Below are 13,517 nucleotides of genomic sequence, written 5' to 3'. Positions count from 1 at the left end.
AAGTGTTGCCCATGTTTTGTACTATTAATTGGGCCTGGGGAACTTTATCAGCCCATTTTATTGTTTAATATATTTATAGGCCCAGTATGTTGTAATTAGGCTTCTGGACAGTTAAAAGAAGCCCAAATTACTTTGCTGACGTGGCAACTCATAAAACCCTCACAAAACCCATCGGAACGGCGAAACGAGTAGCTGGGGATCGAATTCCAGACGATCAAATTTTCCGGCCGTGCAACGGATCTCTGGAAAATGAGGAGGCTAAGTGCACTCGCCGCAATGTGCCGGGCCGCCGGCGGTAAAAGTTCAAACTACCGGATCGTACAGGCGTCTCTTTACAGCACCGGCGGCATTGCCGATGCTAGATCTCGCTGGTTCTCCTGTAATAAGCTCGAGGACCAGTCCTCGAGCACCGCTGCTCGTGCCGTTGCCGGAGCAATTCTCTTCTCTGTCGCGGCTACCGCGTTGGCTGATAAGGTCCACGCAAAAGAGCCGATCAATCCGAAATTTCGCCCTAACGACGTCGTTCTTTATCAGTACGAAGCTTGTCCTTTCTGTAACAAGGTTAAAGGTATTCATATTCATATTATCGTCCTATTCCAGAATGTGATTAATTTACTTCAATTTCCGTTTGGTCAAGTGCGTCTTCAGCTTCAGTTCCAGTAATAGAGTTCACTAGCATTCAAAAAAAAAATAAAAAAAAAAATTGGATTGTTTAATCAAATTTTGATTCAACTGACCATTCCTTATTTGGAATTTGAAGCATACGAACGTGTATTAACCTTTTGTATTTTTACTTCATCTGCTTTTCCAGCATTCCTAGATTATTGTGATATACCTTACAAAATCGTGGAGGTCAATCCAATTAGCAAAAATGAAATCAAGTGGTCAGATTACAAGAAGGTTCCTATTTTGATGGTAGATGGTGAACAATTGGTGGACTCATCAGGTGTTAATTGAATCTTTATAGTAGCATCTTAACTAACTACAACTTTAAAATGATCAGAAGCATATTTATACTGATCCGTTATATTCCTTGGTTAACTTCCAACTGAGTTCCAAGCATTCCCATTGTTTGTATGCAGATATAATTGATAAGCTGTCCCAAAAGGTTCGCCCTGTGACCATTGCTAAACCCACCTTGGATGCTGAAGAAGAGAATAAGTGGCGCAAGTATGGATGTCTTATACCTCTTACTTATAATGAAAATGTAGCTTAACTAGTCCACTTTCTCAGAATCCATTAGCTGGTATAGGGAGATTTGTTAATTGTGGAAGATTCCTACATTTAAAATTTGTCTTTTTAGTATCGTAAATTGGGAAATAGTGGTTTGAAATAAGGATATGTTATACGTTTAGGTGGGTGGATAATCACTTGGTGCATGTCTTGTCACCAAATATATATCGAAGTGCTTCTGAGGCCTTGGAATCATTTGATTACATCACATCTAAAGGTAAGATCACATATTACTGGCGAATATATAAAACATTTCAGAGACGGAGAGACCCCATTGTCACAGTTAAGTTTTCTGGAAAGAAAGATTTGATTGGAATTAATCAGTTACCTCAATGGCTGATAGAATTTGCCTTCATTTCAGTTCTTTGTAATCAAAATGGCATGGCTGCTATCTGTTCACCATTGTATCTGATTATGACTTCTGTTCTGCCTTCCCCGCCCTAAGACCTGGTAATATTTTTCTTATGCTTCCAGGTAAATTCACCTTTTATGAGAGGACACTGGCAAAGTATGCTGGAGCTACAGCCATGTATTTCATATCCAAAAAATTGAAGAAAAAATATAACATTACTGATGAGCGTGCAGCATTGTATGAAGCAGCAGAAACCTGGGTTGATGCTTTGAATGGGCGAGAGTTTCTTGGTTGGTTTGTTTTCTATACGAGATTTTCTGTTTGATTCCGACTGCTTCCATACCATGTCCAGTATTGTCCTTCCTTGATCGTCCTTCCTTTTAACAGGTGGGTCTAAACCAAATTTAGCTGATCTTGCTGTCTTTGGTGTCTTGAGACCAATCCGCTACTTAAAATCTGGTCAAGACATGGTGGAGAACACTCGCATTGGTGATTGGTACTCTCGAATGGAAAGAGCCGTCGGCGAGCCACGTATAATACTGGCCTAACTGAAGTTCTGTCTCTCCCAGTCTCCTGCAACCAATCCTCAAATATTTAAGATTAAAAGTTTGGTCTATCAACAGCATTCCTTTCAAGGGTAAATTTACACCTCAGTGAAGTTAATAACATCATCAAAGGAAGGTACAAGTTACTTGCCATTGATTTTGATACAGAAAAATTCAATTTCAACTATATATTCTTTCAATTGTTACATGGCCATAGTATGCACTAATGCACTATGTACTGCCTGCACTAGTGTGCTTGACTTTCAAGCCCTGCCTGCTATTTACTATATGTACTGGGCACTTGCACACCTTTTTGTGATTTTCAAAATAAGGTGGTTGGAAATCTAGCTGTACAGCTGGCTAATGTAACATGCAAAGTCGGAAAGGTCGACTCTTGTAGTCTTGGAGCATCCTCAATAGGCATAGATTTTGAGGAGTTTTTGCAGGTCTAACTAGAGAGTAGAGATAAAAGGGATAGAAGAAAAAAAAAATAAAAGAACAAAGGAAATTATGCGCCCGCCTTCAGTTCGCTTCATGCGACAAACACAACAGCTTATCAACTTTGGTGGGGCGCATTGTGCAGATAAAAATCAGGTCTTAGCAGGAAGATCCCAAAGCTTCTCTCTCCTCCACGCAACTCAACCTGCAAAAACTATTCAAAATCCGGGGATGCTTAAGAACTCTGAGGCAGTCCATTTGGCAATCCTATGCGGGTGAAACTCGGGTCAAATTTAAATTGGTCTTACAATCGTAGGAATGTTGGATGTCATTACATAAAAAAAAAAAGTTTTGAAAATCTAGGCTATCTAGCTGTCCAGCTTGCTTCTCTGGAGGATGTGATTAGATTATGGCATTAAATGTAATGGAAATCTTTAAAATCTATGGCATACTAATATTTTCATAAAGCACAATCTATCTCATTTAATAATTATGGTTATTGGTTAGCAGGCTGCTTTCTCTCAACTGTTTGGCTGTGACTAGTGTGATTAGTGACCAAAGACAAATGATGATTTCCTTTTCATGGGATGAAAGTTGTCTGACGTGGAGATAATTTAAAGGTAATGTATTTAATAATGGAAAATGATAATTAAAGTGGGTGGAGTGTCATTAAGAGATAACTAGCAAAGTAGCAATGTTAGCGACTAATACCTTTCGAATTGTTATAATATTTCGTTGAGAAATGTAAAAATTGCTATCAAGTCCTCAACATGTGGGGTATAACATTGTTGGTTTTAGTCGGTTTTCGATTAATACCCAAAACAACTGAAAATTTTTAAATTAGATTGATAATTCATCATTGAACATTCATATGGTTAAATGTTTATTCAATTCTTAATCATAAAGATAGTCATATCCGATTGAAAAATTAAAATAACCTAAATAAGTTAATCTTTTAGAACTTTATAACCAATTACTGGCTGAAAATTTTGTTTGGTTTGGTTATTGGTTATTGGTTACTCGAGCAGTCCGTTTTCTTTTTTCTTGCTCCCATCAAATCAACGGGTGTATTAACAAGGCATTTGGTTGGGATGGAAAAATTTGTAATTTAAGTAGGAAATGAATAAAGTAGGAATTTAAATTAATTGTTTAGTAGACATGAATATAATGATGGAAAATTGAAAGTGAAGAAGTGAATCAAGACTAAAATGTTATTGTATAATAATATATAAGAAGAAAAAGGATAAAATAGTTATTTATCATATAATTACAATTCCATAAAGTGTGGAATTGCAATTCCTAGGACCCTAAGAATTGCAATTCACTCACAATTTCATGAAGTTCGATAGAAATGGAATTGCAATTCCATCCTACCAAACACCACATACTGAATTGTTAAATTGAAATCGATTTTGTTTTAGATAAATGATTTTGTCATATTTTAGCATGATTTTTATAGATTTTAGTCATCCCTAAGATCATTTGAAAAACCAGAGTTAAGGACAGATTATATGATACGGAGTAGAACTATATAAGATTAAATTTAGTAAAATGAAGAAATTATTTATGACAGGAAATTCGTAGCTACTATTTAATAGTATTACTCCGTATTATTTTTTTTGGTGACGATAAAAACTCGTAGTTACTTGTCACTATAAATGGTGTGCACAAAGTAATTTTAAATTTGTGTAATAACCTACAAATTACACATGAGATGTAAATCACACTAAGAAGACTATGGGAGGGCTCAACTAAGACTCTTAAGGCATTTTGGAGTTGGGGCCCAAATTCCTTGGGATGTTTTAGGACTTAGCATGTTTGACAAGAGATTGCTATATGGTAGAGCTTAAATCTCAAATTACGGGTGACTATTGATGAGTCACTATAGATGGTGTGCACAGAGTAAATATTGAATTTGTGTAATAAACTACAAATTACACAGACGATGTAGATCACACTAAGAAGACTATGGGAAGGACTCAACTAAGACTCTTAGGGGGTGTTTGGTTCAAGTTATATAAGATAACTAAGGTTATATATACTTGAAAATATAAGATTCTCATGTTTGATTCATGTTATATAATTTTCCCAGGGAATGCCACATAACCCCCATTTTAAATTTTTAGTTATTGGAATGGAATGTGAAATACCCTCCAATTTCTTAGGTAATCTCACATTCCCTTATCTTATTACTAATTTTGCACTTTTGGCATTTTAATCAATTTGTCTCGTTACCATTGTCTTATTTACATACCTTGGTTTTAAACTATAAGTGTAAATCTTTTGATTAACTTAATATCTCAATAGGAATGTTACAATATATATCCTGACTAATGACTATTCTAAGTAAGGTAGGAATCATTTACATAATACAAACGATACAAAAGATATGTAACGGAAGATTTACAAAGATATATAAAGATATACATTAATACGCCCCCTCAAGCTGAAGGTTGGAGAGACACAACATTAAGCTTGCCACGTAAAACCTCAAAACGCGGAGCCGGAAGCGGTTTTGTAAAGATATCAGCCAGTTGATCTTTGGTGGATATGAAATTGACTAGAAAGTCCCCAGAAGCTACTTTATCACGAACAAAGTGAAAATCAATTTCAACATGCTTCGTCCGAGCATGAAAAACAGGATTAGCGCAAAGATAGGTGGCACCAAGATTATCACACCAAAGAGTTGCTGGAGCACCAGAATGAAGACCAAGTTCACGAAGAAGCGATACTACCCATGTGACCTCAGCGGCAACGTCCGCTAACCCTTTGTATTCAGCCTCAGTGGACGAGCGAGCAACAGTGCGTTGCTTATGCGAAACCCAGGAGATCAAGTTGTTGCCAAGAAAAACTGCATAGCCGCTAGTGGATTTGCGATCTATCGGACAGCCAGCCTAGTCAGAATCGGAGTAAGCGTGAATGTCAGAGGATAGCGAGAGAGATAGACGTAGACCATAGTCTAATGTGCCTTTAACATATCGTAACACACGTTTGAGAAGGACCCAATGATCAACTGTTGGTGCGTGCATAAATTGACAAAGGCGATTTAAGCATACGAAAGATCCGGACGAGTAATAGTCAAGTACTGAAGAGCCCCTGCCAAGCGACGATATTGAGTAGGATTATCAAAAATCTCATCGGATGGAGTGACTACTTTAGTAATAGAGGCCGGGGTTGTGAGAGGCTTGCAATCAGTCATACCAGCCCTGTTTAAAAGATCATTCATATATCTGCGCTGCGAGAGGAAACAAAGCCCTGTACTGAATAGTGTCTCAATACCCAAGAAAAAGGATGGTTGACCGAGATCCCGGATTTTAAAAGCCGTTGCTAGACGCTGGATAAGAGTGTTAATAAGTGTGGAGTCATTGCCCATCATGATAATGTCATCCACATAAAGGAGTAGAAAAACACGAGCAGTCCCAGCAGAGTAATGAAAAAGAGACACATCAGTCTTGGAGGCTAAAAACCCCGTAGCAATCAAAAAATCATGAAGACGTTTAAACCAAGCACGCGGGGCTTGTTTAAGTCCATACAGAGAGCGCCGAAGATGACACACATGATTAGGATGCCCAGGTTCCTCATACCCCGGTGGTTGCCGCATGTATACAGTTTCAGCTAGATGCCCATTTAGGAAGGCATTATGAACATCAAGCTGACGAAGGGTCCAATTATGAGAAACAGCAAGAGAAAACAAAAGCCGGACAGTTGTAGGTTTAACCACAGGACTAAAAGTATCAAAGAAGTCTTCCCCGGCAACCTGATTAAACCCTTTCGCTACAAGTCACGCTTTGTAGCGTTCAATAGACCCATCTGCCTTGCGTTTGGTGCGGTAAACCCACTTACAACCAATGATATTCATGCATGGTGTTGCAGGAATAAGATCCCATGTGTGATTGTGAAGCAAGGCATTAAATTCCTGGTCCATGGCATCACGCCATTGAGGATGACCAACAGCCTGGGTGTAACAACTGGGATCAGCAGTACCGTTAGTCACTGCAAGAGCCTAAAACGGTTCATTAGTGCCATGTGTCATACGACGGAGACGCATTACATGAGCGCGTGGTTGTGGGTTAGCAACCCTCCGTCGCCGAGTAGGACGGGGACGATGAGTGGTTGGTGGCACGGCTTCAGAAAGAACCGGAGGATTTAAAGGGACCTCAGCGGATGATATAATTGGGCCCGAACCCCATGACACATTATGATCAATTGACTGCACTGTATCCTGCTCTTTTAAAGCTGTAGAAAAAGGAAAAACAGTTTCGTCAAACCGTACATGACGACAGATAAAAGTCTTTCCAGTATCAAGGTTTAAACAACGATACCCTTTAAAAGACGCAGGATAGCCTAAAAAAACACAAGAAGCAGACCGATACTCAATTTTGTGACGGTTGTAAGGACGTAAGTAAGGATAACATAAGCACCCAAAGACCCGAAGAAACGTGTAATCGGGAGGTTTGTTGTGCAACCGAAAATACGGGGTGTCAAATTGTATGGCTGACGAAGGGAGACGATTTATAAGATAAGTAGCAGTTTCAAAAGCAGAGTCCCAGTATTTTAATGGAACGGATCCCTGAGCCAGAAGAGCCAAACCGGTCTCAACAATGTGTCGATGCCGGCGCTCAACACGGCCGTTTTGCTCATGGGTGTAAGCACAGGACTGTCGATGAACAATCCCAAGAGTATTGAATAGGCTATGCAAACGGCGATACTCGCCCCCTAAGTCAGACTGGATGACCTTGATAGAACGTGAAAACAAACGTTCTACCATGGCCCGAAACAAATCAAACACCTTATATATATCAGTTTTTACACGGAGTGGATAATACCAACAAAAACGACTGTGGTCATCCACAAATAACACAAAATAACGAAAGCCATCTGCAGAAACAACAGGTGCAGGGCCCCAAATATCCGAATACACTAGATCAAGAACAGCACTACTAGTGTATGTTATTTTGTCTAAAGGAAAACGACTAGACTTGCCTAACTGACAAGCCGAACAAAGACTCGAAGAACTCAATTTTTGTGGTGTAACTGGGCAGGACCGAAGAGCACGTTGTAAGACACGAGCATGCGGATGGCCTAAGCGACAATGCCAAACAGCGGAGGAAGCCCGAGCTGAAAGAAAAGCCAGGTGAGACCGCAGAATGGTTAAGGAGTAAAGACCACCCGAACTGGGACTTTTAAGCAGCACCACCTTGGTTGTGCGGTCCTTCACAACAAAATATTCGGGATGAAATTCAAAAAAGACATTATTATCAGTGGTAAACCGGTGAACAGATAATAACGAAACTGAAAGATCAGGAACATGTAAAATGTTTGACAATTTTAAATTTCTAGAAACGGATGGTATCGTTGCACAACCAGTACTAGAAATACTTAGACCTGTACCATTACCAATACGGAGAACGTCATTACCGGTGTAACCCTCGGAATGTGACATAACGGCCGGATCGGGAGTGGCATGAGAGGATGCGCCGGTGTCGGGATACCAGGTCGCAACCTCCGGCGGAGGACCACCATCGGAATGGACCGCAACATTCGCCTGCGGTGACGGCGGCTGATCGGAATATCGCCGGAAGCAGTAGATGGGCGTGTGCCCATGCGATCGGCAAATCTGACACCGGGGAGAGCCACCTCGGCCACGGCCTTGTCGCCGCGACCACCACCACCCGCGCGGTTCTGCCATTGGTTGTTGCGACCGCCTCCGCCAGCACGATTCTGCCGTCCGCCACCGTTGTGCCGACCCCGAGTAGCCACCATAGCAGTAGGACCCGTACCAAGCAAAAAATCATCAGAATGGATGAAAGTTTGAGCTTGAAGGTAGTCCGATAATTGAGGAAGGGTGACCGGAGCACCGGATACTGCCAGGCTGGAGGCCATCGCCCGAAATTCTGGCCAGAGTCCCCTGAAGACATACAAATTCTGCTCATCAAGCGGCATCGGCCGGCCGGCTTGGGCAAGGTCTTCGACAAGCAGTTGGGCGCGGCCGAGGTACTCGGCAGTCGACATATCCCCTTGGCGAAGCGCCTGAAACTGGCCAATGAGGTTGAGGCAGCGGATTCTCGTCGACGAGCCTAGGGCAGTTTCGATGGAGCACCAGACTTCCCGTGCGGTGGAGCGACCGACCGCAAGGTACATGACCTCCTCGGAGAGGGAGGAGATCAACAATGATAAAATGGACTGATCTTGTTGAACCCATGCGGAGAAGGCCGGATTGGCAGCCGCGGATGTGGCTTCATCAGAGACGTTCTCGCCGTCGGTTGGAGTGGAGGTGACCAGCGCCGATGGACATGGTGTAGTGCCATCAACGAAGCCGAGAAGACCCTGGCCCCGGAGGAACAGAATGAGTTGAGTATGCCAAAAGAGATAATTCCGTGTTGTAAGCTTGATGGACACAAAATGGTGAGCCGAGGTGAGGTGGTTTGGGGCGGTGACCGGCGGCGTTGGAGCAGCAATGGCGCTCATCGTCCGTTCGGATGAATTACCAGTCATCGGGAAAAAGAACGAAGAAGGAGAGAGAAAAGGCCTAACAATCTGATACCATATAAGTGTAAATCTTTTGATTAACTTAATATCTCAATAGGAATGTTACAATATATATCCTGACTAATGACTATTCTAAGTAAGGTAGGAATCATTTACATAATACAAAAGATACAAAAGATATGTAACGGAAGATTTACAAAGATATATAAAGATATACATTAATATAAACAAAACATAGGAATCTAACATTCCTAGTAATCTAACATTCCTTAAGGTAATCTAACATTCCGTGAACTAAACGCCCCCTTAAGGCCTCTTTCGACCATGTCTATGGGGCAAATTATGCTGTGGACCCAGGTCCAAAAGGCGTCGTTTTGCTTCAAAACGACGCTGTCTGAATTAAAAAAAAAAAAAAAAAATCTTCTTTCCTTGCTGTTTGTCTTCAGAATTCGTTCATTTATATTCACAATTTCTGAACTCTATATTCACAATTTTAGAAGTGAATATACAAAATTATAGAACTCAATATTCACAATTGCAGACCTCTTTATTCACAATTTTTGAACTCTATATTCACAATTATATAAACAGTATAACGCAAATTTTGAATTATATACTCACAACTTTTAAATTCTATATTCACAATTTTCGAATTATATATTCACACAAAAAAACATCATTGGGTGAGAAAACAGTAACAACACCGTTATTTCATACGTGCGTTTTGAACTAAAGTCTACCTTGCAATGTGGACCTGGATCCATGGCATAACAATTGTGTGTATGGTGGTTGGCTTTCCATTTAATGCTTGATAGCTTCGCCTCAAACTCTCAACACATACATTAAAGGTAAAGTGTAAACGTGGAGTGACTATGTATTAAATGATTGTTGACCGGACGACGGGACGATAACTTTTTTAACCGTTGTTTATTTCTTATTCCAATTTCAATCAAATTGTATAGAGTAATTTTTTTTAAAGGCTTAGTTATTAGTTAATATTAGGGATAACTAGAAAACTAATTCTCCGTCTCAACAGTTAACATATTAAGTGGTAAGAGATTGGCTAAATCGAACCCCCAACTTCATGCTTAAGGGACGAGGTGCTGAACCACCGCACCAACCATGTTGATTAGTTAGTAGTTATTATTATTACTCCCTCTGTCCCATTTTATCTGTCATACTTACTATTCTCTGATTCAAACTAACTCTTTCTTCATTGTTTATTTTCTTTAGTATTATTTACTTATTTTTAAATTTGATTTTTTTGTGTTTAATAGTACTTTTAGTGTAGTTTTTAAATATATAAATTTTGTATACTAATACTAAATTTAATATTATGAAAAGTTAGATTAAAAATAACTTCAGTCAAGCCTCGTTAACCGAACCAAGACATATAAAATGGGACGAAGGTAATATTAATTAGTCCTCATCCATAATAGAATTACAACATTTCTGGACATAACTCAATCGATTAATCAATTCGAAAAGAGTTAATAACTTTGTCTAAGATGCAAAGTTTAGTTTTTATTAAGAAAATGATATATAATTGGCTCTATTATGAATACCAATATATAAATTAAATACTTTGTGAAACATATTATCGGTTGAGACATACTTTACTACGGAGTATTTATTTTTTACGTCAAAACTTTAAAATAGAACCCTAAAAATAGCTAGGTGCAATTATTTTCAAAATAGAATTACCACTTCCCTATAAAAATAGGGCATTAGGGCCATGGGGTTGCCCATCAAAGTAGGGGCCGGTGAACTGCGAAATGCCTTTTAATAAATAAAGAGTTAATTTCATATTTCTATTAGATTTATAGGTCAGTTTATTTGGAAGGTTGTGAGTTCGAACCTCAGTGGAGGCGTTATTGGTTCTTTGTGTTTCAGTAGGTTGAGAAAGTATATGAACAGATACTACAATGTAATAGAGCCAGTAGCATTCAAAAATAGGTCAGTTTATTTTTAGTCATTTTTATTAGAACATTATTGTTTTATTTTAGTATTGAACATCATTATTTGGTCTTAGGGGGGTGTATTCAATCATAACTTTCATAGAGTTTTAAAGACTTTTATGAACTTTAAAAGTTTGGGGGTATTCAATTCAAACTTTTAGAAAGTCTTTAAAACTCAGGCGGTATGCAATCAAGATTTTTAAAGAGTCTTTAAAAGTCGTGTGGTATTCGATTAAGACTTTTAGAGAGCCTTTAAAAGTCACGTGGTATTCAAAAAATTATGAACTTTTGTAGACTTTTTAATTTTAAGACTTTTGTAAATTTTTTCTTCTCAAATATAAATAGTTGAAATTCATCAACCTCCAGATTTCAAAATTTTCTTTCTAGAATGTCTCTCTCTATTTAAACTCAATTTTTTCTCCCAATTTAAACTTTATAAACCTATCTAAATTTAATAAAATTATTTTTTTCTTCATTATCTTATATTTTCCTCATACCTAAACTCTACCAATTTTTTTCTCTCTCCTAAAACTTTACAATCTTCCTCTAAAAATTCGAAATAATATTATTCTTACTTCATTATTGCTTGTTTATATTGATTTTTATTTTTTTTCTATTAATTTTTTATCCCTAACTTTCTCTAATTCTCCCTAAATACATGAACAAAGTAATTTTTTCATCATCAAATTTTAGTATATGTTTCATAATATTCATATAAATACTTATATATTTTGATTTTTATTCTTTTTATGTTTATATTCGTAATATATATTTTTCATTTTTTTAGGGGTTGCAAACAGTAACACCTTGTTGTTGTTCGCAGTCTCAAATTGCTATTGCAAATAATAGTTCTTTGCGTGATACCTAGCAATATATCAAGTATAATTATACACACACACACACACACACACACACACACACACACACACACACACACACACACACACACACACACACACACACACACACATATATATATATATATATATATATATATATATATATATATATATATTAAATATTAGATTTTTATTTTTTTTTATTTTATGCAACTTGTAATTATATTTTTAAATGTTTTATTTGATCAATTCTTTTATTATAAATTTTTTTTATTCAATATTGTTATGAATTTCTAATGAAATAATTTTTTTTTTATGTTTATTAATAATATATATAAGTAATTAGCTAGCATATAAGTCTCAACATACTATGGATAAAATAATAATGTTGAGAATGTTGATGTGGGTGAAGAACTACATAATAAGAAAATTTTATGATATATTATAAATGTTTTGTAAGAAAATTATAAATGATAAGAATCAAAATCATTGAAAGTTTGTAAGGATGTATTTAATTTAGAATTTTAATGACTTTTGTAGACTTTTTAAAATAAAAAGTTGATAAAAGTCTATGAATGTTTTTTATATAGACTTTTATAGAGTCTTATAAAGTTTTAAAAAGTTCTGAACGACTCTATGAAAGTCAATCAAACTTTATTAAAATCTATCATTTTAAAAGTCTTTAAAATTCTACAAAAGTCATGATTGAATACACCCCCCTTAGTATTATTGTGACATTATCATTTTTAGTTATCCATCAATAAAATTATTAAAATGTCGTTAAATACAAAGACATTTCGATCTTTTGTATATAAAGTAGATTGACCCGTTATATATATATATATATATATATATATATATATATATATATATATATATATTTTTGTTTTTGTTTTTTGAAAAAATTCATAATTATAGAACGAAATGCTATTTAATGATATTCAAATTATTTTGTTGATACAGGTCCAAAAATAATTATATCACAATAATATTACGTCCAAAAATGGATATTCTAATAAAGAAGAACTTAAAATAAACTGTCATCTATAAATCTATAACAAAAAAATGAAATTAATACCAAATATAAAATCTCCATGGAATCAACCATAGAATTCCATTTCCCGTTGGGGTAATCTTAAACACCCTAAATTTATGATTATTATTTTTATCATCAACCATTAGTTTAATCACTTCTATTTTTTTTCACTTTTCAAATCTATCAAACCAGTCTAACGTGTCTAAAATATTCTTATATTAAAATAAAAATTGTGAATTTTGATTAAACTGAAAGGCTAAAAAAAAAGAACTTTCGAACTGAGTATATTTGATTTCAAAAAATTTAGAAACAAAAAATATCAAATTGATAGTTAAAAGTCAAAATTGATATTAATTCTTTTCCATTCCTGCTTTCAAAAAAATTCTTTTCCATTCCTTTGCAACAAAATGGTTTAAATAATTAAAATATTAATTTAAAGGGATCAAAATCTCGAAAATAGAAAGTATAGGGTGTATCATGTATGTGCCCTCTTGCCAACCATCCACTTTACACATATATGCAATTGTAATAATTATATGCATGCATGATGCATGGTTCAATTAATACCACGTGGGAGTAGTATGTATTTTTCAAAATTTTATGTCAAACCTACCTGTATTTATGGAT

At 36.5% G+C, this 13,517-nt stretch overlaps 1 protein-coding gene across 1 annotated transcript; it reads left to right on the top strand.

The window, feature by feature from the left end:
- The first annotated feature begins 166 nt into the window (after nucleotides 1-166).
- LOC109153321 (prostaglandin E synthase 2-like) lies at nucleotides 167-3,035 on the top strand. The gene is made up of 6 exons (XM_019301215.1): nucleotides 167-568; nucleotides 812-946; nucleotides 1,083-1,170; nucleotides 1,356-1,450; nucleotides 1,708-1,875; nucleotides 1,973-3,035. Exons 1-6 carry the CDS (start codon nucleotides 250-252, stop codon nucleotides 2,131-2,133), a joined length of 966 nt encoding a protein of 321 aa, XP_019156760.1. The 5' UTR covers nucleotides 167-249; the 3' UTR covers nucleotides 2,134-3,035.
- The last annotated feature ends 10,482 nt before the right edge of the window (nucleotides 3,036-13,517 follow it).

The sequence above is a fragment of the Ipomoea nil genome, unplaced genomic scaffold (assembly GCF_001879475.1).
Source record: "Ipomoea nil cultivar Tokyo-kokei standard unplaced genomic scaffold, Asagao_1.1 scaffold2480, whole genome shotgun sequence".
NCBI classification, from domain to species: Eukaryota; Viridiplantae; Streptophyta; class Magnoliopsida; order Solanales; family Convolvulaceae; genus Ipomoea; species Ipomoea nil.
The sequence above is the reverse complement of the archived record's forward strand: the minus strand, read 5'-3'. Positions and strand labels throughout refer to the sequence as shown.